Source organism: Terrapene carolina, unplaced genomic scaffold, assembly GCF_002925995.2.
Source record: "Terrapene carolina triunguis isolate 2854851 unplaced genomic scaffold, T_m_triunguis-2.0 Scaffold113, whole genome shotgun sequence".
Taxonomy (NCBI): domain Eukaryota; kingdom Metazoa; phylum Chordata; order Testudines; family Emydidae; genus Terrapene; species Terrapene triunguis.
The window spans coordinates 24,245,772-24,272,791 of NW_020664464.1; the positions used below are offsets into that span (position 1 = coordinate 24,245,772).

A 27,020-nucleotide genomic window follows, 5' to 3' on the forward strand; every position below is an offset into this window, starting at 1 on the left:
AACACTGCGATCCACAAAGCCAAGGGCTGGTCCACACTAACCCCCCACTTCGAACTAAGATACGCAACTTCAGCTACGTGAATAACGTAGCTGAAGTCGAAGTATCTTAGTTCGAACTTACCGCGGGTCCACACGCGGCAGGCAGGCTCCCCCGTCGACTTCCCATACTCCTCTCGCAGAGTAGGAGTACCGGCGTTGACGGCGAGCACTTCCGGGATTGATCCGGGATCGATTTATCGCGTCTAGACAAGACGCGATAAATCGATCCCAGAAGATCGATTGCTTACCGCCGGACCCGGAGGTAAGTATAGACGTACCCCAAGTTAGGCCCTTGGGCTCCCTATACAATGAATGGGGAAAGATAGAAGCCTAAGAATGGGAACCACAAAAGCCAGTATGCTAGGTAGGAAGTCACCTATGCTAGCCAATGGGAGATGCTGACAACAGGGATGTGTTCTAAACCCTGCCCCTCTCTCAGAGATAGGTGCCTATCTCCACTAGTGATCCACACACAGGAACCAGCCACCTGGAGTCAGGTGGCTTAGGTGTTTACTTGTGGTAATGAGTTAGGTGCCTACCTTACTCCATACAAAATGGCTGGAAAAGGGGGCAGTGGTGCTCACCTTACTTACAACTTGTAGCCCACTGGTTGAGCACTCACCTGGAGATGGGCAATCCAGGTTCATGTCCTCACTCTGCCAGAAGGAGAGAAAGGATTTGAACAGAGGTCTCCCACCTTTCAGGTAGGTGCTCTAGCCACTCAGCTACGGGATATTCTGATGGTGGTGGACTCCCTCAATCTCTCCTGTTGAAGCTGTTCTACTGTGGACAAATAATGAGAGAGTCATTGGAGCAGGGGGATTGGACCCTAGGTCTCCCCTCCTCCCAGGTGGATGCCCTAACCACTGGGCTCTCTCTTTCTCTCTGGCCCAGTGACTATTCAAGTATTTATCCACAGTGGAACAGTTATTGGCCTCAGATTAGGCTTTGCATGTGATTTAGGCAGCTGAATGCCTGTCTTCCCCTGATTCGTGAATCACTCTGGGGCTTACACAGTATAGGCACCTGGGCACCTAAAGGGAGGCAGCAGTGCATATGCCCCAGGGTCGAATACTTGGGCGCCTAGGGAACTTTTACAGAAGGAAGTTAGATGACGAGTGAGCTTAGGCACCCACAGGGTTAGGTGGCAGCCAAGCAGGAGTTTCATGAATCACAGTGGTGCTGGGCACTGAGACATAGGCACCCAACTCTGTAGTTTAAGCATCTAAGTTGCTTCCTGGATTACACCTTTAGGTTTCTTATACAAAGAAGGAGAAGTTTGGCTCACACTGAGATATTTCTTTAGGGTTTGTTACAAACTGGGTGACTGGAAGACAGACAACCGCTGCACTGCAAGAGTGAGAGCATTAGGCTGTGAGAGGACAAGTACCATTTTAATCTTTTTAGGGAAAGAATGAGTCTTCTTATATGTGTGTATAATGTGGAGCATGCTGTGGGTGCTAATTTAAATTATAACAACATTTTCATCAGTGATGTAGAAGTACATATAAAATCACTGCTGATAAATGTTGTGGGTGACACAAAGACTGGGAGGGTGGTAAATAATGAGGACAGGACAGTCATACAGAGTGCTCTGGATCACTTGTTAAACTAGGTCCAATTCAAACAAAATGTCTTTCAGTACAGCCAAATGCAAAGCTATACATCTAGAATCAAGGAATGCAGGTCATACCTACAGAATGGGGGACTGTATCTTGGAAAGACATGATTCAAAAAAGGATTTAAGGGTCACAGTGGACAAACCTGAACATGAGCTCCTAAAGCAATGGTGTGTCAATTGGATATTGTGAGGGGGTGAACCCCATCATGGGCAAGAAAAGATTAAGGGCCAGTTAGGCACATTCACTCCACCTGCCAGAGGCTGTTGGAAGCTAGAGGCCTCAGGAAGACTTAGGACAGGACTTGACACCAGAGCTGGGGAAAAGCAGTGAAACAGCTGGAACCCAGGGCCCAGAAGATAGGTGGATATTTTGGACTCCGCTTGGACATTTTGTTACCCTAGAAGGGATTTGGCACAATGGAACTTCCCACCACAAGAGTAAAGATTGTCTGTATGTGACAATTAGACAATTAGACAAGAAGACAAATTAGAGCCTTCTTCTCAGCCAGAGAGCTGGGTGGTGTGCAAGATGGCCTGAAGGGGACACTGGATATGAAAACTCCTGCTATATTGAGGGGGCACTCTTGAGGTGAGAACGCACCATTACAGATGTATAATAAAAGGAGTAGTGAGGAAGTGATTTTACACCTGTACATGGTGTTGGTGAGGCCAATACTGGAATTCTGTGTCAAGTTCTAATGACCACATTTTAAAAAGATTATTGAAAAATTGCAGAGTGCAGAAAAGAGCCACAAAATGATTTGAGAGCTGGAGAAAATGCCTGACAGTGAGCGACTTATAGAGTTCAGTCTGTTTAGTTTATCAAAAAGAAGATTAAGAGGTGACTTAATTACAGTGCATAAGTACCTTCATGGGGAGAAAATGCCCAGCTGTAAAGGGCTCTTTAATCTAGTGGAGAAAGGCAGAACAAGGACCAATGACTGGAAACTGAAGCGAGAGAAATTCAAATTAGAAATTAGGCATATATTTTTAACAATGAGGGTGATTAACAACTGGAACAAACTACCCCGGGAACTCGGAACATAGAGGATTCTCCATCTCCTGATGTCTTCAAATCTAGGCTGGATGCTTTTCTGAAAGATATTCTATAGCCAAGCACAAGTTACTGGACTAACACGGGGGTAAACTGAGTGAAGTTTAGTGACCTGTGATATGCAGGAAGTCAGATTAGATAATCTAATGCTCCCTCTGGCCTTAAACTCTACCTGAGAATCTATTTATTATTAATATATTATACATTATTTTGTAACTTAAACTTAAAGCCTCACAAAGCTTTCTGTAATACAAGCAGATGGTAGCCTTTTGTACCTGTCTTTCTAGATTATGATTTCTTCTCTCTCTTTCTGTAATTTGCTTTTATTTATGAGAATCAGAACTGGATCATAAATCCCGTTTGTTGGAGGCAATCACTAACAGGTGCCTTAGAGAGAAACCATTGTCTGACCTCAGGGAAAGTAGAAGGAGAACTAGGTAACAGCTTGAATACAAGATCAGAGACAAAGAGGGTTATGATCTCCTTCCTCACGACATTCAGCAAAGAGGCTAGGAAGGTCCAGTCCAGGCATGAGGAGCATCCAAATGATCTGAAATATATTAATCATGGCAAAAAATCTGCTGGACTAACGTGTGTGGCTGCTGATTATTGCTGTGCTTATTGTTCCAGTGATCATCCCTAATGTCAACTTTTTATTGTGTTGCATTTACTTTTTCTGGAAAAATCCAATAAAATGAAAATATGAATTTATATTTTTAAACAGAAGGCACCAAATATAGAAAATACCTTACCTCTGCGATTAACAGGGTCCTTAGCTACATATGCAACATAGTCTGTTGTATCCTGTAAAAAATTGATATATATATATAATGAATTTGCTTTTGCACTGTAACAAAAGAGCAGAGCATATCACATAAGTATTTCCCATGAAGTGATAGCCTGGTGGTGAGGGTGGGACAGATCGCTAACCCACCATTTTACACACAGCAATATGACTGAGTACTTCCTCTGTATGGAATCACTCTGAAGGCCATGTTCACAATATAGTTAACACTATGCCATCAATATCCACGTTTAAGCATGCTAGTCTGTAGCAGGCTTCCAGCATGGTTTCCCTGACCAGTGTGGACAGTTTTTGCAGTCCTTTCTTATATGTGAGTTTACTCATGATATAAAACCATGCTACAGACTAACTCTCAGGTAAACCTAACACAAGGATGCAAATAAAATGGGAATAAGGAAAAATAAATTTTTATTTTACATGTCTTCCAGGCTATGTTTTTATGTTTTGTGACTACCTTTAACTGATAAATAAGGCTAGGGAATGCTGGCCAGATAAGCAAAATCCTTTTTAAAAAGCTCTTCCATCTTGCCCTTAAGTACAGCTAATGCTGGCATCTATTCAATTTTAATGTGGACAGGGCCTAACTATGCCCTGTTGAGCACCATATTAATATCCTGTTTGAACACCTACAGCTCAGACAGCAAGCATGTGCAAAAGCAACTCTTGTTTTATTCCAAAAACATTTACAGGATTGGTTCTGATCCCACTCACTCTGGTTTCACTCCATTGACTTCCAAAGCATTACCCTTAATTTACACCAGTGCAAGGACCTCTTCCAAAGCCAGTTAAAAGACTCACATTGACATCAGTGGGCTTTGGATGAGGCCCCAATTGAGAGAAGAATCAGGGTCTCGTCCAAGACACTCAATATCTAAAAGATTGCCTGAAGCCATGGGCGGTGGGTAGTATAGGCAGGGGAAGGCTGTGCCTCCCCAAACAGCCTGGTGTGGCCCCGCCTATGCTCCACCCTGAAACCCCCTCCTGCCTGCTTCCAGTTTCTTTCCTGCTCTTCTGTGGCCAAGAGGCTGGGGCCAATGTGCACAAGGCCCGGGGCTGGGGGCACTGGGGTTGGGGGTGCTTCAGCTGTGCTGCTTGCATGCCCGGTGTGCTGGGGCTGCTCCAGCCTCGCTGCCTGCCTGCTCAGCGCTGGGGCTGGAGCCGGGGACAATCCAGGGCTGGGGGCACTCTGGCCGCGCTGTCTGCCCACCCAGTGCACTGAGACTGTGGACACTCCGGCCCCACCGCCCACCCACCTGGCACGCTGGGGCTTGGGGCGCACGGGGGGGGGCATCAACCATGGAGGGGGTGCTCCACGCTCCGTCGGGGGAGCAGAAGGGGAGGGGTCGGGCCTCCGGCAGAGGGGGAGGGGCCGGAGGCTAGCCTCTCCCAACAGCACGTTCACCCGCCACCCATGCCTGAAGCTCTGGCATGAAGACCATAGTTGACAACTATGGCACAATGGAACTTCCCACCACAAGAGTAAAGCTTGTCTGTATGGGAGATAGAGCCTTCTTGAGAGCCAATCTAAGGGCAGGTCTTCACTACCCACCGGATCAGCGGGTAGTGATCGATCTATCGGGATCGATTTATCGCGTCTCGTCTAGACGTGGATAAATCGATCCCTGAATGCGCTCCCCATTGACTCCGGAACTCCAGCTCATGAGAGGCGGAAGCGGAGTCGACAGGGGAGCAGCAGTGGTCGACTCGCCGCCATCCTCACAGCCAAGTAAATCGACCTAAGATACGCTGACTTCAGCTACGCTATTTGCGTAGCTGAAGTTGCGTATCTTACATCAACCCCCCCACTAGTGTAGACCAGGGCTGAGACTGTGGAACAAAATCCCACAGAAGTAAAGATATCACAGACTTCAACACCTTCCGCTCCAAATGCAAGTCACACTTCTTCAACTTCGCCTACCAAAACAAAACATTATATTGCATACACAGTTCTCCTGGGGAGAGGATGAGAGCAAGAACAAACCACATGTGGCAGATGTTAGTCCCTGTGTCAGATATGGCAATTTCCTACAATATCCTTGAAAAAAACCTTAATGGGTTAAGTTTAAGTATCTTTTGAGTCCACTGTATTAAATGCAAAGGTTATGTATTATCGTGGGCCGGGATTGTATGTAACCTCTCTAGGGGGTAGACATGATGTGAACCTTGGGAAGTGTTATGAACTTCAAAAAACTGTACTGAACAATGTGTAAGAATGGGCTTTTGGGGACAAACATTGTCAAGTGATTTACCTGAGGAATCTCTAAGGGGAGATGAATGCAAATTCCCTACCTCCAGTTATACAAAAACCCAGTCTTTTGAAGTTCCACCCTGAGGAGAGGGCCATTATCTGCAGATTACCTGTTCTTGGAGTCTCAAGATCAAAGGCCCAAGCTGCATACAGGAAAGACTAACCTGTTCGTGGTGGTGGTAGTTCTGAGCTAAGGCTGTTATGAATTTGTGACCATAGAAAAGCTCCATTGTGGGGTTCAAAGCACTGACTCTTAACAGAGCCAGGAGGAGTTGGGAGGGGTGAACTCTGATAAACTTATTAGAATGTGTGTACGTTCTTTTGTTGTTTTAATGTTTTCTCTGTAATGCTTTCCCCTTAAGAATAAATGTGCTTGCTTAGAAAGAGTCGTGTAGTAACTTGTGACTGCTGGTAATTACAGCTGTTCATAGCCTCTGGAGAGAAAGCAAAGTGCAGACACTGGCCTGTTTAGGCAGTCTGGCTTGCTGAGAATATCACAGTGTAGACAGGGAACTGTGCACTGTCAGGAGGGAGAGAGATGTGGGTCTCTTCCCAAGAGAGGTGATGGTTGAGGAGCTGGGAGTTTAGAGTGAGTGCCCTCAAGGGACCACTGTGAGGGAATACTGGTGCAATTGCCCTGAACTGTAACACTCACATCACTTAATGCACTACTGCAATGCACTCAGATACCACAGTAAAAGAAGGTGTATAGAACAGAACAGAATAGCCCTGTCTCTCTGTTCATGCATCTCTAATACTCCCAGTGACCTGATGTATGGGGAATGACTTTGGTGGGAGTGGTGGTGGATTTCACCCCTGAAGAGGAAAGAAAACAATCAATACATTTATATTGGGATATATGCTAGGCTGGTTTGGTATGTTTGGTGCATCAAGCAGTAATTAAGTTTAGCTGTGAGAGACAGGAACCACATGAGCAAGCTCTTTCTTTTATTTAAAGTTCTCCCAACTAGGATCCTACTATGACAAGCCTGCTGAATGTCAATGGATGCTCACACCTACTCTCCTCTCCACCCCCAGGATGAGATCATCATGCAGTGATCTTGTTGTGTGAATGCTACTTTACAGTTTCACCAGCTCTTGTTGGGTCCTGTACTTGGTACGATTTGATTTCTCAGTGACTCAGTGGCATGACTTTCATCTCACTAAAACATTTGATAGACCTTGTTTATTTCAATTCAAATCTCTTACTGCTGTGCTGGTAATGCTGTTACCTGGTAAATCACTCTGCCAATGGGTGGGGGTGTTTCTAGGACTTAGGATGTGGGATGGCAGATGGGGTGGCAAAGAACTTTCCTATGGAGGCAGGCAACTGTACTAATCACACCTCTGCCTGCTGCAGGAATTGTTCATTTCCAGTATCTATTGCAAGCTGTGGTATTTCAGAGGTGCTGTTGATCAATCTTTACTCCCTGAATTATTATTTTACAATGGCCCACATTTATCCCTGCTGTATCCCCATTGAGTTTAGCAGAGTTACATCATGGATGAATTTGACCCATTTAGCATATTGATAACAGTCAGTTTGCAAACATGTCAAGGATATTTTGCCCTGAAGAGCTGGTGCAGTTAACTCATCTTGCAGTTGAGGTGGGAGAGCTATTTCATAGAGAGGGCTATATGTGCCATGTAAGTGGACCTGACCCTGACAACAGGGACTGGGTTGATCAATCTAGAGCAGGGATCGGCAACCTCTGGCACGTGGCTCGCCAGGGTAAGCACCCTGGCGGGCCAGGCCAGTTTGTTTACCTGCCACGTCAGCAGGTCCGGCTGATCGCAGCTCCCACTGGCCGCGGTTCGCTGTCCCAGGCCAATGAGGGCGGCGGGAAGCCGCGGCCAGCACATCCCCTTGGCCCACGCCACTTCCCGCAGCCCCCATTGGCCTGGGACGGCGAACCGCGGCCAGTGGGAGCCGCAATCGGCTGAACCTGCCGACGCGGTAGGTAAACAAACCAGCCTGGCCCGCCAGGGTGCTTGCCCTGGCGAGCCGCGTGCCAGAGGTTGCTGACCCCTGATCTAGAGTAAAGGCTTTCAAGACTCAGGAGGGACTTTTACTGTTTTGAGATTTTCTCAATTCTTCATAGATAGGACATATTCTGAAGCGTATTTAGTATGAAATTGGGAGGATAGCTCAAACAAATATGTAGATAAGTAAAAAGCCCAGATCTGCCCTCTGAATTGAATGTGAGTTGCACGGAGGCATCTGAGAGGAAAACTAAACATGGCAAGTATAGAAATGCAGAACTGGGCTTCTCCTAAAAGCCACATCCTCTCCTCAAACATATGAGTGGAATAGACATATCTGAGGACAGTATTTGGCTCTCCGTTTTCATAAGATAGAGTTGAGGAAAAAGAAAGGAAAGAAAAATTACTTGGGGCTACGAGGCTAGAAATACAGCCACATCCTCAGTCCTTTACTGCAGGAAGGGCAAAATGGATAACAATCAAGATGAAAAGTAAAAGGATATCCATATGAAAATACTGTGCTTACTTTGAAAACCACAGGGCCCTACTTACAGGATTTATAAGATTTATATGAAATGCTCCAGGCCCTTTGACACTTTTCCTGACACTCATTCATAGAGGAGGATTTGTGACTGCCTGTCAGTGGTTTCCCTCAAAAAGAGCTTGATGGAAACAGTCCAGAAGAGCTTACAAAATAAGAAACAGAAGCTATCATGCTTATATTTTCCTTTGAGTAAGACATGAGATAAATCCTGGCACAAGGTCCTCCTATAGCAATACATATGGAAGGAAATGACTGAAGAAATGCTTACCGGATCACCTCCAGAGGCAAAGGAAATAGACTGCATATGATGATTTGCTATGATCTGTTTGGATCAGAAAAAAAACAAAAGTATGAGTCAGTAGATTCTCTTTTGCAGATTACCCCCTTTGGTTTTCTTTCTTTTTTTTTTTTTTTTTTGTGTGAGAGTGAAGTAAAAACCGAAAACAAGATCAAAATAAATTCTTGCCTTTCATCTATGAGGAGTTAGTCACAGAGAACATGCTGCTGATGTAAACAAGCTTAATAATGTTAGATATCCCTACTTCAGGTTTTCCTTAAGTTGAAGGACAATGAAATTTTAGAATAGCAATGAATGAACATAAAAATGTGCCCAGCATTCAAGTAAATTATATAGTCCTGCCATACAGTATCTTATCTGAAAATACAGTTTCCTGAAGATATTTTGGAGAAACTTTAATCTGTTGAAGTGAGTTTTTGTCACAGGTAGTGATGAATGTAGCAAAAGGGTACACTTCACCCAAAATACAGAGCTTCCATATCCTGCATGGCTATAGAGGGCAAATGTTAGGGGCTTCCATAACCTCCTGTGGATTTGAACATTGTGGACACCAGATAGGCTCTCTGGCTCAATGGGGTTAACTGTCAGAGCAGTGGAAAGGGAGTGGGGGGTCATAGAGAGAGGCATTCCCTGAGCTGACTAATTTTCCTTTCCCCTTTTTTCCCTGCACCTGAAAGACCATGCCTAGCAGTACCTCCCTCTCGAGAAAAAGGCTGTCTCTTGGAGTTCCTTCGCTGAGTCAGAAAGGGTCAGAGAATAAAGTGAAGTGCTTCCTCCATGTAACGCATGCTGCCTTCATAATACTTCCAGCCCCATCTGCTCACCCAACTATAACCTTTAAATAGATCTTTCATTATTTTTATTCTCAGTGGAGGACTGTATTCCTCTTTATCCCCAAGGGAGGGTTTCTCTCCCCGCTATCGCTCAAAGACCTGCATCACGGTGGTCTTTGTACCAGGAGGTCTGAACAGTAATTCACTCCGTGTCTCAATGTCACTCCTAACTAAGGTTACAAAGTAGCAGCCGTGTTAGTCTGTATCCGCAAAAAGAACAGGAGTACTTGTGGCACCTTAGAGACTAACAAATTTATTTCAGCATAAGCTTTCGTGGGCTACAGCTCACTTCTTCAGATGCATAGAGTGGAACACACAGACAGAAGATATTTATACATTCAGAGAACATGAAAAGGTGGAAGTACGCATACCAATTGTAAGAGGCCAATCAATTGAGATGAGCTATCAGTAGCAGCAGAAGAAAAAACTTTGAAGTGATAATCGAGATGACCCATAGAAGGTGTGAGAAGAACTTAACATGGCGGGGGGGGGGGAATTCAATTAGTGTAATGTGTAGTGTAATGACTCCTAACTAACATGGTCAACTCAATGGAGCAACTCAACTGGTCCCTTACCTCCCTACTCCAAACTAAGAATGCTGTTTTTCCATTCTCTCCAGTCCAAAGCTGATCCACGAGCAAGAGACTAGTAACAAGAATCAAGCCTGTCTTTCTTGGATAGCACCATAAAGAACTAATCAGAAAGCCACTTGGCCAACCTTGCTTTCAGTATTCTGAAAGGTATGCCACAGAAAGCAGACCACATTTTTATACATTCCAGGAATGCTCTCTGGGGTAATCCAACACTCCTAGTATAAACCAGAAATGAAGGAGCCCTCCACCAGAGTGCTGGTTTGTCAAAGACCCCTTCATTTCCCAGTCCTCCATCATCATAGCTTGTGTAGTGAATATAGATACACATGATATCAGTCATCTCTTCTATTTCCAGTGAATGAAACTATATTGTGGAGAGAAGCCAAAACATTTGGGGTTGACCCTCAGCTGGTGTGAATCAGCATAGCTCCATTGACATCCCCAAATCTCTGCTGCTTTACACAGAGCTGAGGCTCTCGCCCTTTATTTAAAATGACTTCTTATTTTTAAAATGCCTTCCGTTTTTTGTATGTTTTGCAGATGGGTCATACTACGGGAAAGCTTCTTGTGCCAGTAGTGAAAGCTGGGGACAACTGCCCTTATAAAAAGTACTATCAGATGCTTTAATAATGGTCCAAAACACTACAACATGCCATAGTGCTGCTACTACAGTGCTTGAGCTAGTACTGTAGTAGAAGACTACAGCAGCTTATCTACAAGATGGTGGGGAAAAGACAAATAAAAAGTAAGAAACCTTTCAGGTATGTGTGTGTGTGTGTTTGTAGTTTATTTTTTATCTTGCGGCACAGCAGGTTTTTTCCCTTGCTGTATCTAGGCACATCTAGGTACGTAGCTCGCAGCAAATAGCACAGCAGTGATTATGCAACACCATCAGCTTTCTCTATATACATAGTGAGCAAGATTTTTTCTCATCTCATACATCATTCACAACCCACTGCAGTGATTCCCCAGAGTCAGTATATACCTTCAGCACAAAGGAGAAGAATAAAGGGGTTGGTTGACACAGGCTTCCTTCTTCTGAAAGGCAGACATTTCACTGAAGTGCAAAACCCCCAAAGCAGGATTTTTCACATCACCTTATGAATAGAATGCCTTCTAACACAATATATAGAAAAAGAAAAGAAAAAACACTGGGGATAGGCATTCATCTCTGTAGATTGGTCAGAACCAAAATACCTCCACCCAAACACAGCCAAAGTTTGGAACTGGACCTTTTTCTGCCAGAAAACGCCATTTCACATTGTAAAGTGGACCTTTTGAGAGGTAATGACAGAATTACTGTGAAAACATTATTTTCACCAATCTATGTTAAATGTGTAAACAAACTAATCTATTGCACTTTACATTTTCATTCCTTTTTTATTTGATAAAGAAATAATACTTTAAGCACAGGAGCATTTTATCAAGTAGTAAACATTACACGATATGCTCTTCATCAATGGACTTAGGGATTTTTATACACAAACCTGTTTTGAATCAGGAGTCATTAGATTTAAGCTGGTGGTGGATATATTTAGAGTTATGTTCATTCCTGCAAACTGAAGATTGCTCTTTCCCAAGACGCTAGAGAGAACTTTGCTTGGTGGCTGTGAAGTAAAGTAATACATTTTAGTTGATTCGCGACGACAACTCACTGTAATGGATTGCTAAACTGTATTATACTGTTCAGCCACGTGGGGACACTGTGTAACAAACCCCATTTAAACTAACCTCAGCCATTCCTGGCAGTTCATTAAAGGATCTTATGGAAGGCTCATATCTGGTGTACCTCTGAGAAGGGAGCTCTGTAGCCAGTCTATACCCAGTACAGGAGCCTGACTTGCTAATAGCAGCCCTCCAACCTCCCCTGTACAAGGTGTACATGGCACACTTCATGCAGGCTCAGCTGACATCTTAAGAGCTGCTATTCAAGAATGACAACTTTTACTCTACTCTAGTGATCACTTCATTTGGGCAGCTATTTTTCTCTGTAGGTCATTCCTCATAACACAATTAACAAAATGGTTAAAGCATAAGTGTGGAATATAGCATCAAACCATAGATTGCAAAGCATTATTACTGTGCAATTGTCAGTGGGGATCAAACCCTGGACTTACAACACCAAAGCACATAGTCTTAATATTTGAGATGAAGGAATAACTTTGTTAGCTATAAGTAAGTAGCAAAGTCTTATTCTCATTAGAGATAGAAGGAGATATAACTGCATACACTAAGCCAGTGTACTTCACATAGAAGAATTTTTATTACTATGTAATAAATCCATATTACAGACTAGAGACAAGAATTTGCCCTAGCCATGTAAATTAAGATACATGAGCTGAAACTGACAAAAACATGAGAGTCACCGTGAAGACAGGGCGGGGCACAGACCTGCAAAAGTTCATGTGTTTTTTGTTGCTGTTGTTAAGATTTAGCTGCTACCAGCACCCTTTCCCTTTCCAAAGGGTTGGTTTGTTTTAAAAGTAGTTCGAGCGAGTGCTGAGAGAATGCGGAAATGGTCAACGCTACACTCGGCTGATGCAGCAACTCATGGTGTCGGACGCCATCAGGTGGTCGAGGGACATCGGCAAAGTAACTGAAATACTTTCCTCATGGATTTTATTTTCTAAATGGACAACCTACCTAATTCTCAATTACTGTGGGACAATCTCCACTCATTGATATATTTTGCTTTGCACAACCAAATCTCTGTACAATTTTTCATGAGTGATGAACCCAAGTATTCAGATTCTAATCTCTCAACAGGAGATACTGCTCTTAGACACACTGATTCAGCAAGATGGCTCATTGGGCACTAGGAACTTCCTTTCATCCATTTTCCCAGTGTTATTTTGTGGCATTTTGTTTTTCAAGAAAAAAGACATTTGCCTTTCTTTTAGTTTTTGATTAAAAGCCCCCATTAAAAATGCTGAATATGGAAGATATTCTTTGAAAAGACAGTTCTGTTCTGAAGCAGATTCTATTGTCGCTGTGGTATTTGTTGTTTTAGTGTTTGCATATGTCTCACTGGGAGTTGAATACAGTACCCCCGTTGAGACCACGAGAGCTAAATATATATTACATAGCTCTCAGCTACAAGAAAAAGGCCACATTCAGCAAGGACGGTGTGTGGGTTCTTGTTCTGAACCCTCCCTCATACATTCTATTTCTGTTGATAGTGCAGCAGTTATCCATTTCAGATACAAGCTCACGTCACTGCAAACTAAACTTCCTAAGAGCTAAACTGTGGCTTTGCCACAAGCCCTGAGTCAGGGGCAGTTCATAGTTGTGCTGCTCCAGAGATAGAGCCGGGATCGTACTGGCACTCAGAGTCACAATATGGTGCCTGGATGGTTCTTTCCTTGCTCCAGGAGGGCAACAGTTTGTGTCAGCCATATACCTAGCACAGTGTACTTCCCCCTTTGCTGTGGCCAGTAGTGTGGGGGCAGACCCAAGACTTCACCCACTCCCCAGCCACTTCCCCACCCAGCTATGCTACTAGCCATGATATGGATATCCCAGGCAGGGGAGGAAGGAGTATCCTTACACTCCCTTACTTTGAACTCTATGAGCGATGCTGACCAGAAGGGCAGTCGGTGCAATCTACAGTGGCTGCACACAGACAAGACTCTGGAAGATTCTGCACCTGCAGTTCTCAGGCTGACTTAAACACACCTGCCCACTGCATTTGGTTTCTGCTATGCTGAACTAAGGAAATATGTGTCACTGACAAGAAAGAAAGAAAAATACCTTTCTTTTTTTGAAGGCTGCTTTGGCTCCAGGTACTGCTTCACAAACACGGCTGATTGCTTCCCTGTGGAGACAGAAAATAAGCTTTATAGCAAATGGATGTGTTGGTTTCTTCATTATATGTTCAAATTGCACTGAAGGGGAATATTTGACAACTTAGTTCTTTATGGCATTCAGTCACAAGTGAAGACCCGATAACTAGTGAGTCAATTAGTTCTTTTCTCACCAGTAAAGATATCGTCTCTGATCAGCTTTAAAACAGACTCAATTTTTTTTAAAAATACAACCTGCCAAAAACATTTCCCTACTACCTTCCTGCCCAAATGTGGAATTTTCTCCAAATTTGGATTATTCTGCTCTGAGGTACAATACTCATTTTTGGTTCAAGGTGCAATAACATGAGAACCATCAAGGATAAAAATTGGCTCTTTACACCATTGGAGAGCTGGTATATGCTGCACAAGTCTCATTTTTTTTATCCTAGTGAGATATCAGGTCTTAAAACAATGCTACTATTAATTATTAAACACCATTTGAGACCATTTTTAATATTTGTGTTTATTTTGTTTTTTTTTTCTAAATTTAGAACATAGAGACGGTTGTGCAGAGCCAAGCCAGCCTGGTTTCACATAGTATCAAAACTCTCTAAAATATTTCTGCAATCATTTTGCTGCAAAATGTATGTTGTAAAGAAAATAAATGACAGTGTGTTGTGGTGTAAGGATTTTACTGGTATTTGTTCATTATGATCCACATAACTTGTGGCATTACTGTACCACAACAAATATCTTTATATCACCAACATTATGGTTTTTTTTCTAATCAGACTTATGGCATTGGTAAATTAATGCTGGCAGGCTAAGTGAAAGAAACATACACTCAGGAGGAATTTGAATGAAGAATATGATTGTATTTCAAAATGAAATTTTGCTGATCATGCAGCTGTAGGTGAATGTCTTTAGGCCCTATCGGTTTTAAACAATAGGTCAAATGCAACAACCAAATTATTAATTCTTGAAAATCCGTAAACGTGCATGCACAGACCTTCTTAGTCATGTTAATATCAGTGTTGTAATGGATGTAGCCTTGATTGATGCAATACATTGTAATGGCTCCACTGGGACTGTTAAAGATAAACTGCAAAATATTGTTTAACAATATTAAATATTGAGGGAGATTTCAAATTATTAACAGAATAGTATGTGTATACTTCCAAATGGACAAATGACATTTATTTTATACAACCAAATATTTTTAAAAATAACAAAATTGGAGGGAACCCACCGCAAACTCGAAAGCCCACAGAGTCAAAAATAACCAAAATCTCAAAGCCAACCTAAAGGATCATTAAAAACCGAAATATTACTTTAATTCTACTCTGACACAATATCTGTGTTACTGTTTCAACCCATAGTCTATGTGAATGTATGTGATCAGTGTGCATATGGGAGGGCGTGCACACATATGTGCAAGCGCACACACAGAGACTGGCCTAACAAATGAAGTTATTGATTTATTATGGAGGAATCAGTAGTGACTCCATAGTTAAGATTGGAGCATGCACTGAAATAAAAATTTGGCCACTTTTGGAGGGGCACTTTCTGTGCCCCCCTTGGCCTGAGGCGCTGGCTCCCCTCTACCCCCCCATAGCCCTGGGGCCTGTAGCACTCGCTCTCCCCTGATGGCTAGAGGAGCTGGTTCTTCCCCTCCTCCCCCACGGCCCCAGGACTGGAGGAGCTGGCTCTCCTCTCCTCCTCCTGTGGCCCGTGGAGTTGGATCTCCTGCCCTGACCCGGGGCAGGAGGAGCTCACTCTCCCTGCCCCGGAGGAGTTCTGTACCCTGGTTTTGTTGACTGGGGGGGGTCGTGCCCCTGCTTGCCCCCCTTGTGCATGCCCCTGGTTAAAATTGTGTGGCACTTCTCACCTAGGGCCCAAACCAATGCACCTGAAGTCAGTGGAAAGACTCCCATTAACTTCAACAGATTTTGGATCAGGCCCTTAAAGCAAGACTAAATCCCTCCATTTCACTGTCCAATGATTGAATTTAGTCTCCAAATCTATCCCAGTTCAGAACCCCGATGAATTTTCTGCAATGTGTTTTGTGTAAAATTGTTACTAACTCTCCCAGATACAGCAGTTAACAATCAGGCCAGCTGGCAAATGACACCTGACATGACTCACAAGCACAGTACAACAAAACATCCCACTCCTAGACATCATCCCTGCACCTCAAACAGAGGCTACTTTTGAAAAAGTAATGTCAGACAGAAAAAAATATTTCCCTTGTTCATAACAACTGTTTTCATTAACCCCAGAAAAAGCCAACACATACATCTATGATCCAATGCTGCCTCCTTAGCCCTGCTGCCCAGCCATGAGCACCCCTGGCTCCTCAGATAGGCTCCCAGCAAGCCCTGGATCCTGCAAAAACAGTGAGGAAGACTGGGTAGCAGCTGGGAGTCCTTCTCCCCAGCCCCTGGCAGGCTTCCCAGACTTACTCCCCATCCCTTCCCAGTGTGCTTCAGAGCAGGTCTGGGCAGTTCTTCAGCTACTCGTATCCACTCTGACTGCAGAGATACAAACTGTGCTTATCAGGTAAATTTTCCGGCAACTCTCCCTGTCTGCTCTCACAATCTCCCAGCTACTATCAGCAACAGAAGGCATGGAGGGGACAGGGAGAGTTGCAGGCCAATTTTCCTGACAAGTGCAGCTTGCATCTTTGCATTGGAGACATCTCCATCTCAGATGCTGAGCTGGGGTCGGTACTTCTTTGGTTGCCTGGCCTCTCTGCTGGCCAGCTACTGAGTGTCAAGAGAGGAGCCCTACACTAAGGAAACTCAGTCAATCCATCAGATTGGGACTCCTGCTGGCTACCCTTATCAGGTCTGAAGTTGGGGAAGTGAATGTACTGGAATGAGAGGAAGAAACCTAGCTTGAAGGATTGGCTGGCTGGCTGTATCACCAGCCTCCTGTTGGAACAGCCAGCCAATCGAAGCACTGCACACTTTAGCTGGGAAGTGGATCTGGAAAGGGGGATGGAGGACAGCTGGGGAGCCAAGATGCATATCAGCTTAGGCAGTAATAACACACTGCAGACTTCCAACTGCAGGTACATCTGTCCATAAAACACCTTAACCTTGCTGAGCTTGGAGTTCAGGTTGTGTGTCTGAGTGTGTGAAATGAAAGAGAGTGTGCTGTGGATCTCAGGAGGACAAGAGTGCATTTGGGTGTTATGATATTGAGCTGATAAGACATGTTGAAACTAGTCTGGACCGTAGTATTGCTTTAACTAGTGACTTCCTTGATTTTCAGTAAATACACTACAGCAACCTCAGTTCTAAAGTTAACAATGGTTTTGGTGGGGATATTAGGAGCTTTGAACGAAATACTAGCTTATCTTTGAAGCATGCTGGTGAAGATAGTGGAGCTGGAGAAGAAGTTCTCCAAGCAATTTTGCCTGTGGAAGACAGGATGGCCCAAAGAAATCTGGGGTCAGCTGCTCAGCAGTGATCCTTACAGCTGCTGCAAAAAGGTGTAGCATTTACTTGGCCCGTAGGCATGCAGGAGCTCACGTACTGAGGTGCTCATATAGATCCCTGATTAGATAAACAGATGAAAGAAAACAGCTTGCTGGTCACCTCCACTTTGGACCTAGGAGGCGGGGAAGAGACGGGGCAGGGCAGGGCAGGAAGAAGCAGGGAGGGGTTGGGGCATTGGAGGAAGGGGTGGAGTGGGGGCAGGGCCTTACCAAAGCTTGGGGGGAGCACCCCCCGGCAGATTAGAAATTAAGCGCCTGTGCCCCAAGGTCTCTGCCAGTCTGAAAAATTCCTTCCTGACCCCAAATATGGCAAATCAGTTAGACTCTGAGTGTGGGTGAGAACCACCAGCCAGACACCTGGGAAATAATTCTCTGTAGTAACTCAGAGCCCTTCTCATCTAGTGTCTCATTTCCAGCCATTGGAGATATTTGCTAACAGCAGTCACAGATGGGCCATATGCCATTGCAACCTCATTATAGCATCCACTCCATAAACTTATCAAGCTCAGTCTTGAAACAAGTTAGGTTTTTTGCCCCCACTAGTCCCCTTGGGAAGCTATTCCAGAATTTCACTCCTCTGATGGTTAGAAACCTTCATCTAATTTGAAGTCTAAACTCACTGATGGCCAATTTATAGCCATTTGTTTTTTGTGCCAGTATTGGCCATTAACTTAAATAACTCCTCTCCCTCCCTGGTGTTTGTCCCTCTGATATATTTATAGAGAGCCATTATATCTCCCCATACCCATCATTTTGTTACACTAAACAAGCCAAACTCCTTAGGTCTCCTCTCATAAGAAACTAGGGAACAGGGATGAGAGGAAGAAACCTATTCCTCTGATCATCCTAGTAGCCCTTCTCTGCATCTGTTCCAATTTGAATTCGTCTTTCTTAAGCATGGGAGACCAGAACTGTACACAGTATTCCTCATCTGGACAAGGTCTCACTGATGCCTTGTACAATGGTAATAACACTTCCTATCTACTGGAAACATCTCACCTGATGCATGATTGTATTAGACTTTTTTTCACAGCTGCATCACATTGGGGGCTCATGGTCAATCTGTGATTGACCAATACACCGAGGGCTTCTCTTCTGTCACTTCCAACTGATAAATCCCCAGTTTACAGCAAAAATTCTTGTTGGTCCCTAAGTTCATGATCTTGCACTATTAAATTCCATCCCATTTCTATTACACCAAAATTCCTTGTATGATATTCCGGTCCTCCTCTGTATTGGCAATACCTCCCAACTTTGTGTCATCCACAAATTTTATTAGCACACTTTTTGTGCCAAGGGCATTAATGAAAATATTAAATAAGATTGGTCCCAAGACCAGTTCCTAAGGAATTCCACCAATAACCTCCTTCCACCCTGACAGTGCTCCTTTCAGCATGACTCATTGTAGTCTCCCCTTTAACCAGTTCCTTACCCACCTTTTGATTCTCATATTAATCATCATCCTCGCAATTTTGCACCCACCATTCCCTGTATAGGCACACATCAAACCAGATTAACTGTGCATACAGCTGCTAGTTTGAGCGTGCACTTATCTGACTTGTGCATACAAACACGTATCTGAACAGGAAAATACAGAGGTTTGCAGCACATTTGCATGACTAATCAATTGCATGGACTTTGGAAAAATTGGACATAAATGTAATTTCTTGCTTGATGTGGAAAAGTGGTTTTCAATAATATGTTTAAAACTTTCTGGACCCCATGCCCTTACGGTAGCCAGGCACTGATTTCAGCTATGTACCACATAGTGCAGCACTTATCTTGATATCTTGTAAAATTTGTTTCTGTGCAGACTGCAGTAAGGACCACATACTGAGTTCTAAATCTGGCCCTAAATATTTTCTGCTTTGCAGATGGTCATATCTGAAGTAATTTTCTCAGCACAAAACACACTGTATGTTTTCAGTATAGATTTCAGATGGCAAGTGTATCGAGTGAAATGTTGTCTATATGCAATACTGAATTTCTCCAGTCTTACCTACAGTGCTCCATGATGATCTGACATTATTGTGAGAAAGAAAAGCATGTCTTTCACATTGGCATCATGTTCCATTTAAAAGGCCATAGTCCTGTTGTTTGTTTTTCATAAGTTTAACCATCATACTTTGTGTGCGCTTCTAGCTCTAAGGAAGCTGGAAACTGTTTCTTTATTAAACATTTTGTTTTGACAATCACACGAATGTACCCTTGCTTGTTTTATTTTGGATTTTTAAAATTTATTTCACTCCCGCAATTGATTACTTTTTATGAAAAGAGAGTACTGAAGCTATTGTTTTGTGGGAAAAGACAGACATGTAAAAGTTGCATTGACTTTTCAATTGAATTTTAAGAAAAAAACTGGTGGGTCAATTTTGAGACTAGAAACCCTGACCAATTTGCACACACAAAATGACTTGCATGCCACGGCCATAAAACTTGCTGTTTTTTCTCTTGTCTATCCATGTTACCCCATGCTTCCATCTATATCTTTGCCAGCCTAAACAAAGAGACAAACTATTGTATGCAACAAACATTAAATTAATTTACTTAGAAAAAGAACTGCACATTTTTGGACAAATTGTGGAGTCTGCCACTATTTATTTCTGAACACTCTATCTTTGCCAATCCTTTTAATAAACAAATTACATAGCTACCACCTGCCAAGGAGAAAAATGGCCTATATTAAAATTAATATTAACACTTTAATTCTGAATAAATCCCACAGAGGCCAAAAGTAAACTTTCAGAAATATATTTAATAATCAGAATATTTGTTCATTTACAAAACAGGCACAGTAAATTTGAAGTGTTTGAAGTGGTTAAGGGAGGATTAAGAAGCCTTAAAGGCTAGTGCTCACATATTATAGTTAGTGGTGCTTTAAAGGCAGAGAGGCAAACGGGTGGGGTCTGATAGAGGTGAGGATGAAAAAGTAGCTAATGAACATGGAACTGAGAGTATGGAAGAGAATGATGAAAGGACGGTGGACAGGTCTCGTGATATAATGGTGCAATGAATAATCCTGGAGCAGAGCTGCTTGTACAAGGGGTGAAAGGATCTAATGATGTGAACTCACAGAAGAGGAATGTGAACTAGCCTACTTATTCCAGGTCACAGAAAGCATGGAACAGAGGGGAGGATTTATAGAATAAACTGGTGGTGATGAATATGGCAAACAAATTGTGGTAAACTTATACGGCAAGATATAAAGCCATTCCTCTTTTTCTTCCCTTCAGCTTCTCAGTTTGTTTCTTGCAATGTGGGATTCTCTCTATGTGTGATAGATCTGTAAGGGGGAAACAAAAACAAGCTGGCCATTCTATCCTTAACACATTTTATAAACCGTATACACAATCAGGACTGTGTAATCGACTATAATAAGAGAAATACATCTTTGGCAATGATTAGCTACAGAACATAACTTATGGTTAGATATATGTTGAACTACACAACAGTAATTCAAGTGCATTGGCACAATTAATACTCTTGATCTCAGAGTTTTCTATATGCATTTGAAAAGTGTTTTCTAAATTAATGACAGAAGTCAGTGCACTCAAGCCTTAGGCTATTTCAGAGCACCCTGCGTCAACAATTCGTGGATGCTTTTTTAATCCCTTCACTGCCAAAGATATTTGTTACCCATTGATTTGGTTTAGTGGTGTTCAGTTATTTTCAAACTTCCATAGATGCATATTTATTAAGCAATACACCAGACAGAATATCTTAGAACAACCAGTACTTTTCACTCATGTCAAGCCTTTGTGGGAATCTATTCACATATTTACTAAATTCCACACAAAATGTGAATAAAATGCAGATTTATAAAACCAATGTCTTTAGGCTAATATGAGCTCCAGAAAATCCTACTGTTTTATACACCAGCAGCATAGAGAATTACATATTGTTAAATCCTACTTCTAATAAACGAGTTTAAAAGTGCGATGGTGTTCTGATTTTCAGAAATGTGGAATTGTGCATGCAATTACACACCTAATTTGTATTTATAACCACACAATTTGCATGCACACTGGGTCAGTTTTGCACCTAACTGGCATCTTAGGAGCATACACATCTGATTTTTGTGCACAGCTATGGCAACTGTACATGCCAATTAGACACAGAACTCCATTTTTGTGCACACAGTTGTGTGCATATTTCTGACAATAACACCCTTTATGTTTAAGCATCATACAGACTCTAAAAGCCCTTCCAGTACAAGGAGTAAATTTTCAAACAAGCTTCTAAAAACACCTTTTAGTGTACACAAATAGTGTGTGTGAAAAACCCTGTATTTGCAATAGGGATTCTCTTTTTGGAAGATGAGTTCAGTGATGCCAGCAAACTAAAGGAAGAACCTAAGTCTAGATCAGTTTAGTTAAGAAGGCATAATTCTCTAACCTCCTTTGCAGGCCATTCCAGCATGGCCTCTGGAAGTTTAGACCAGTGGGGAGGACAATGGATTGAGACACAGAAGACATAAGCTCTATTCCTAGCTCAGCCATTGGCTCACAGTATGACAGTGGGCATAGGAATTGTCATGTCAGATCAGACCCAAAGTTTGTCTAATCTAGTCCCCTGTCTCTAAGAGCAGACAACACCTGTCACTTCAGAGCCCTTGGTAGGCAGATATGGGATAATCTTTGCCCCAGGTGACTCTCTCACTAATTGCTAGAGATTATTTTAAATCCTGAAGCATGAGCTTTTACAACTCTCCCAAAATCTCTTGTTTTTGGATTAATGATTATAAAACTGGCTAGCCTTATTATTCATATAAATGTCCAATCCCTTCTTTGCTGCCTGATAAGTTCGTGGCCTCAACAACATCTGGTGGCAATGAATTCCACAGACTAATTATGCATGGTGTAAAAAAGTCACTCAGCTTCCCCACACCTTGGTTTTCCCCATGTGTTTGAAGTCCCATGGCCCATCTGCTGTTAAAAATTTGACAGTCTCCTAATTGTCAAGTAATGACTCTACAGTTAACTTTGCACTGAAATTTGCCTTTAAAAGCAGGAATAAAACCCCTCTGCTTCACACTAACTACTAAATGAGTCCCCAGTTTTTATCTCTTTTTGCTCCAGTAAAATGTTCAACTTTCAAAATGTAGCCCTGAGAAGTCTCACTTCTTTTTGCCTCCGTCTGGCTAAATCCACAGTTGCCATAAACTCCAAACTTTACACACACAGACATTTTCATAATATCTCAGAGACAGGACACATTTTGTATTTTATACAGCAGTACAGACACAGTTATTCTTGAACTGAATTTATTTATCTCTGCTAAGAAAAAGCCAACAGAATTGCTCAGGTTCATCAACCTCTTGTCTGATAGAGCAGGGTGCAGCTACATCCATAGGAGAGTTGGCAGCTCCACGTCTTTGGCAGTTTGGTCTTCAACTCTCCCCCAACCCTGTCCTCTCTGTAGCTCTTTCTTACTCACAGAGGATAGCAGAAGGAGACAGGGAGGGCTGCCCAGGCTTAATAAGTTATCATTATTGTCCACTTTTGTTCATTATTGTTGAACTACCATAGGTCAATCAAATTAATCCAACACTACTGAAAATGTTTCCATTAATAATAAATTAAAATTAAAAATGCTTACAATGTAAAGCACATTAAAAAGCCCGTTTGTTCCAACACATTTGCATGCTACTTTATGGGAGCTAAATGGGCAGATGTAAATTATTCCCCATCAGTATTTGTTACTCTGTTAAGCATGAGTATCAGGTATTATAAATTATTAGTTATCCGGGTATTATTCATAATTCTAGTGCATATGAGTAGCAGTTATTCACCTATTGGGCACATTTCCTAGTATGAAACTCAACAACAATAAATTACTACTTCTACTACTAATCTGCCTTCCATTGAAGGTTCTCAGAGTATGTAAAGCATGGGCTAGACAATGACTTTTGAGTCACAGACCTGGGGGGGGGGGCAGTCTGTCTGGAGCTGCACTGCCCCAAGCTCCGCCTTGCATAAAAATGGGGCAGATTGCTCTCCTTCCACAGCCTGCTGTTACAGGTTATGAGCACAGCCCTGTCTCCTCCCTGCCCTGAAAAGGGGAGCACTAGCAAACAGTCCCTGTGCTCCCCAGAGCTCAGCCCCTGTGTAGCTGTTCAAAGGGAGAAAAGCTTCTTGATCATCCCTCTGTCCATGCACGGGTGTGCTGGGGTTACATACAATCTGAGTCTATGTATGACACACCCCCTACAGTACCATCCAGATGGCAAAATCCATGGTCCATTAACCACAGGTGCTTTCCAAGCAAAAGTAATATTTTCCAAGTAGCTGAGGGGTGGGGGGTGGGGAGGAATTCAGTGACTACATAAGATTCATTGTTTGAAATACATGTTACCTAAATTTCTTCATAAGCTATAGTGGAGCCATTTTTCCCTCCCAATGTCTTCCTTCCTTCTGGGTGATCTTTGCTGGCAATAAGTTTCTGTAAAGAATACAAAATATGTAAAGAAATACTATATGAATTGAAATGTCATCAATATAAATTAGTGGTGGGCCTGAGCCTAGTTCTGTACCTTGGATTTGGATTTTGAATACCTCCTCTCCAAAAGTCGGGGCGGGGGGAATGGATGGAAAAGTGTGTATTTATGGTTTTGGTTCAGCCCCTTATGAAGGTAGGGTCCAACCACAAGATCTGGATCTGGATTGTGAGCAGGGTTCAATACCTTATCCCCACAAAGTTCATGGGGGACTAGGATCTGGATTTGTATTCAGGCCCATCGCTAATATAAGTTATTCCACTCCTGTGATCTACTTATTAACAGAACATGCAACATAATGTTTCACTCAGTATGGTGAGATGGCTTTCAGATGCTGCATGCACTAAAGTAATTGCACTCAATTAGCTAACAACAACACTGAACATGCAGGCTTGTAATCCAGATACCTGTAGTATGACAAACTGTACATGCAACATAATTATAATTCGGTCCATGCATGCAACATGGTAGCTAAAGCTTATTATAATATAACAAATTTAACAGTAAGCACACAGATGTAGACACTTGTGTATTAGATGAACAGTAAACATTGCAGGTGTTGCAAAAATATTTTACCTGATTATTTTTTTAATAAAAAGTTTGAGGACACAAATGGGCTGGCCAAAAAACTTTAAAGGTGGCCCCTTTCAGTGGCGATGGTGGAAGGAGTCATGGTGAATTTAGGACCAGTTGCCAGCTGCAGTTAGTTCAGTTGTCTGGCTCCTTCTCTACGTTGAAAATGAAACACTTCTGTTCATCCCGCTGCCCAAGCAAGTTAGCATTACTTCATGTGTGCGCCAAGAATTGCCAATGCATAGTTAATTATGCAATTTGTAGATTCAGTTGGCTTTTATTTTACCATTATCTGTACCTGCTGACACTTCTGCTTGCACTTTCATTTAAACGTTCAAAGATTCATGTGGAGATTACAAAAGAATAGGTACAATACAAGTGACAATACAATAGCACTCTAATTCTCACATTTGTTCTGTAGTAGAAGCCTCTGGCAACTTCATATTTCACAACGATTAAGGAAAAATCTCATTCAACTTATACTTACCTTTTAATTTCTGCATAAGCCATAGCCACAGAATAATATAATACCACCTTTTTCTGGGTAGCACTGAAACTGTTGATACCCTTCTACTAACAGCATGGTAAATGGAAGCATCTGTTCATTGATTTCACTTAAGGAGAAAGTATATTAACTATTAAATATTTAACATTTTAATTTTTAAGAATGATAAACAATTCAAGTTAAGTGTTAGACACACAAAGCGCCAAGTGAAACACAGTGAAAATAGCTTACATTTTTCACAAGTGACCTTAAGAGAAGGAAGATCCCTAAGCAAATCATATTTATTCTGGGCCTTCAAAAGTTGCAGCCAGTTTTTCATGTGTTTGTTTTGCCCAAGCATATACTTGGATTTGGGTATCTAAATACCTGGTTAATAATAATAGATGGGATGATTTTCAATACTTTTTAGGGGATTTGGACACCCAAGTCCCATTAAAATTTCTCATGGGACTTTGGCATCTAAATCCATTAGGCAGCTTTGAAAATCTCAGCCAGTATTATTAATTGTTTCCACTTCTACAGTCCTTTCCATCCAAAGATTTCAGTGCACTTTACAAGCATTAACTTATTTAGACTCACAACCCTGTGAGGTTAAAACAGATTAAGTGGTTTGTCCCAGGAGACACCAGAAGCCAGAATCTATAGAACCCAGGATTCTGACTCTCAGTTTTGTGATTTGGCTAAAAAAACCCTTTCTTCCTCTCTGCAAGCATGCATCAATGTAGCAGGTATGCACAAATCTATATGATTTTGCATAGGCAAAAACTTAGATGTGACACATTGTGGGCACAATTTTAAAAGCTGCTTTAGAAATTTTGGCCCTTGAGATCAACAGAACCTCGCAGTGAATTACAACTTTGTTTTCATTTGATTACGGGCAAGACTGTGGAGTCTTTTACAATCATCATGATGAGCACTTATTAGACAAGCCATAGACTTCAATAGGACTATTCATGTGAATAAAAGTTTGCCAGTAGAAGGAGTCACAAACCATCTGGCCCAAAGATAAATTCTATACACCTGAACAATATATATGATCAAATATGACATTTACACAATCTTTTAACCTGACCTCTTGTTTAGGAACTTTATCTCCCTCCCATTCCACCCCACGGTGTTATTTTAATGTGCAATAACTGTGTTACCTATTTAATTTAAATTTTCTGAGCTCTTGGGTTTTGTGCCTCAGATAAAGCTACTCCTTGGCCCCTTTACCTGTGATCATGTCCTCAGGAATCTCTTACCTCTCCTTACTCATTATTGATTTGGAAAAAGTCAGGGGGAAGGAATTACAGGGTCAGATTTTTCAAAAGAGCTCATCTCTTTTCACTATGTGCCCACTGATGGTGATTCCTAAATGGGAGCTGAGCTCTTCAGAAATCTGGCCCCAATTGTAAGAACTGAAATCTTTTGAAAATCTGCCCCACAGAGAAGAGGAGTGTGCAATGACAGATATCATGGTACTGCCACGGGAGCAACTGTTGATGTAATGTTAGAAAGGGAGTGACTACGCTACTGTCCGTGCACACATTCATGTGACAAGCCTTCAGCATGGCCACCGGGAAATAGATGTTTCCAGAATCCTGGCAGACTCTGACTGGGCTCATATTCTCAAACTGGACTCCATAGTGCTTACTAAACATTACCTGACGTCAGAAGTTATATCAGGCCAAAGGTGGAGCCATTTCTTCTTTCAAGTCTATAGGATTTGCAAGGAGACCTCACAGCAAAATGGCACCAACTAAAGCAAGAGCAATCCATGCTTACAGCCAGCCAGGAAGGTTGCATTATAACTAGAGGTCCATACATAGATTTGAACTGCTTAGACATTTGAAGCTCAGTGTAGCTTCTCCAGCCAAGAGGAGTGGTGCAGCCACGCTTACACAGCATGACTCTCTGTCCCCTTCCAGTGGCTAGTCATAGAGCAATTTATGGAACCTGGGCTCTTTAGCTCAGGCAGTAAAGGCACCACAGGTCCCAGCTTCAAACCCTGCTGCCGATGATCCACTACACAAGGGTTTTCAAATTTTAAAATGATTCTCACTGGTGAAGGAGCTGCAGAGAAATCAGCTAACAAGCAAGCACTGATAATGCCTCACTTGGCAGGCCCAGTAGCACAGCAGGTATATAACATTTATACA

The 27,020-nt window shown here is 42.4% G+C and overlaps 1 protein-coding gene across 1 annotated transcript in view; it reads right to left on the bottom strand.

Annotated features, from left to right (window-relative positions):
• Positions 1–27,020, bottom strand: part of SHC3 (SHC adaptor protein 3) — a 71,872-nt gene that overhangs the window by 17,194 nt on the left and 27,658 nt on the right. Inside the window, exons 3-6 of the mRNA XM_024198944.1 lie at positions 13,769–13,832; positions 11,506–11,625; positions 8,563–8,616; positions 3,467–3,518 (exon numbers count right to left, since the gene is read on the bottom strand). Coding sequence (XP_024054712.1) covers positions 3,467–3,518; positions 8,563–8,616; positions 11,506–11,625; positions 13,769–13,832 — 290 coding nt within the window. The remainder of the gene's footprint in view (positions 1–3,466; positions 3,519–8,562; positions 8,617–11,505; positions 11,626–13,768; positions 13,833–27,020) is intronic.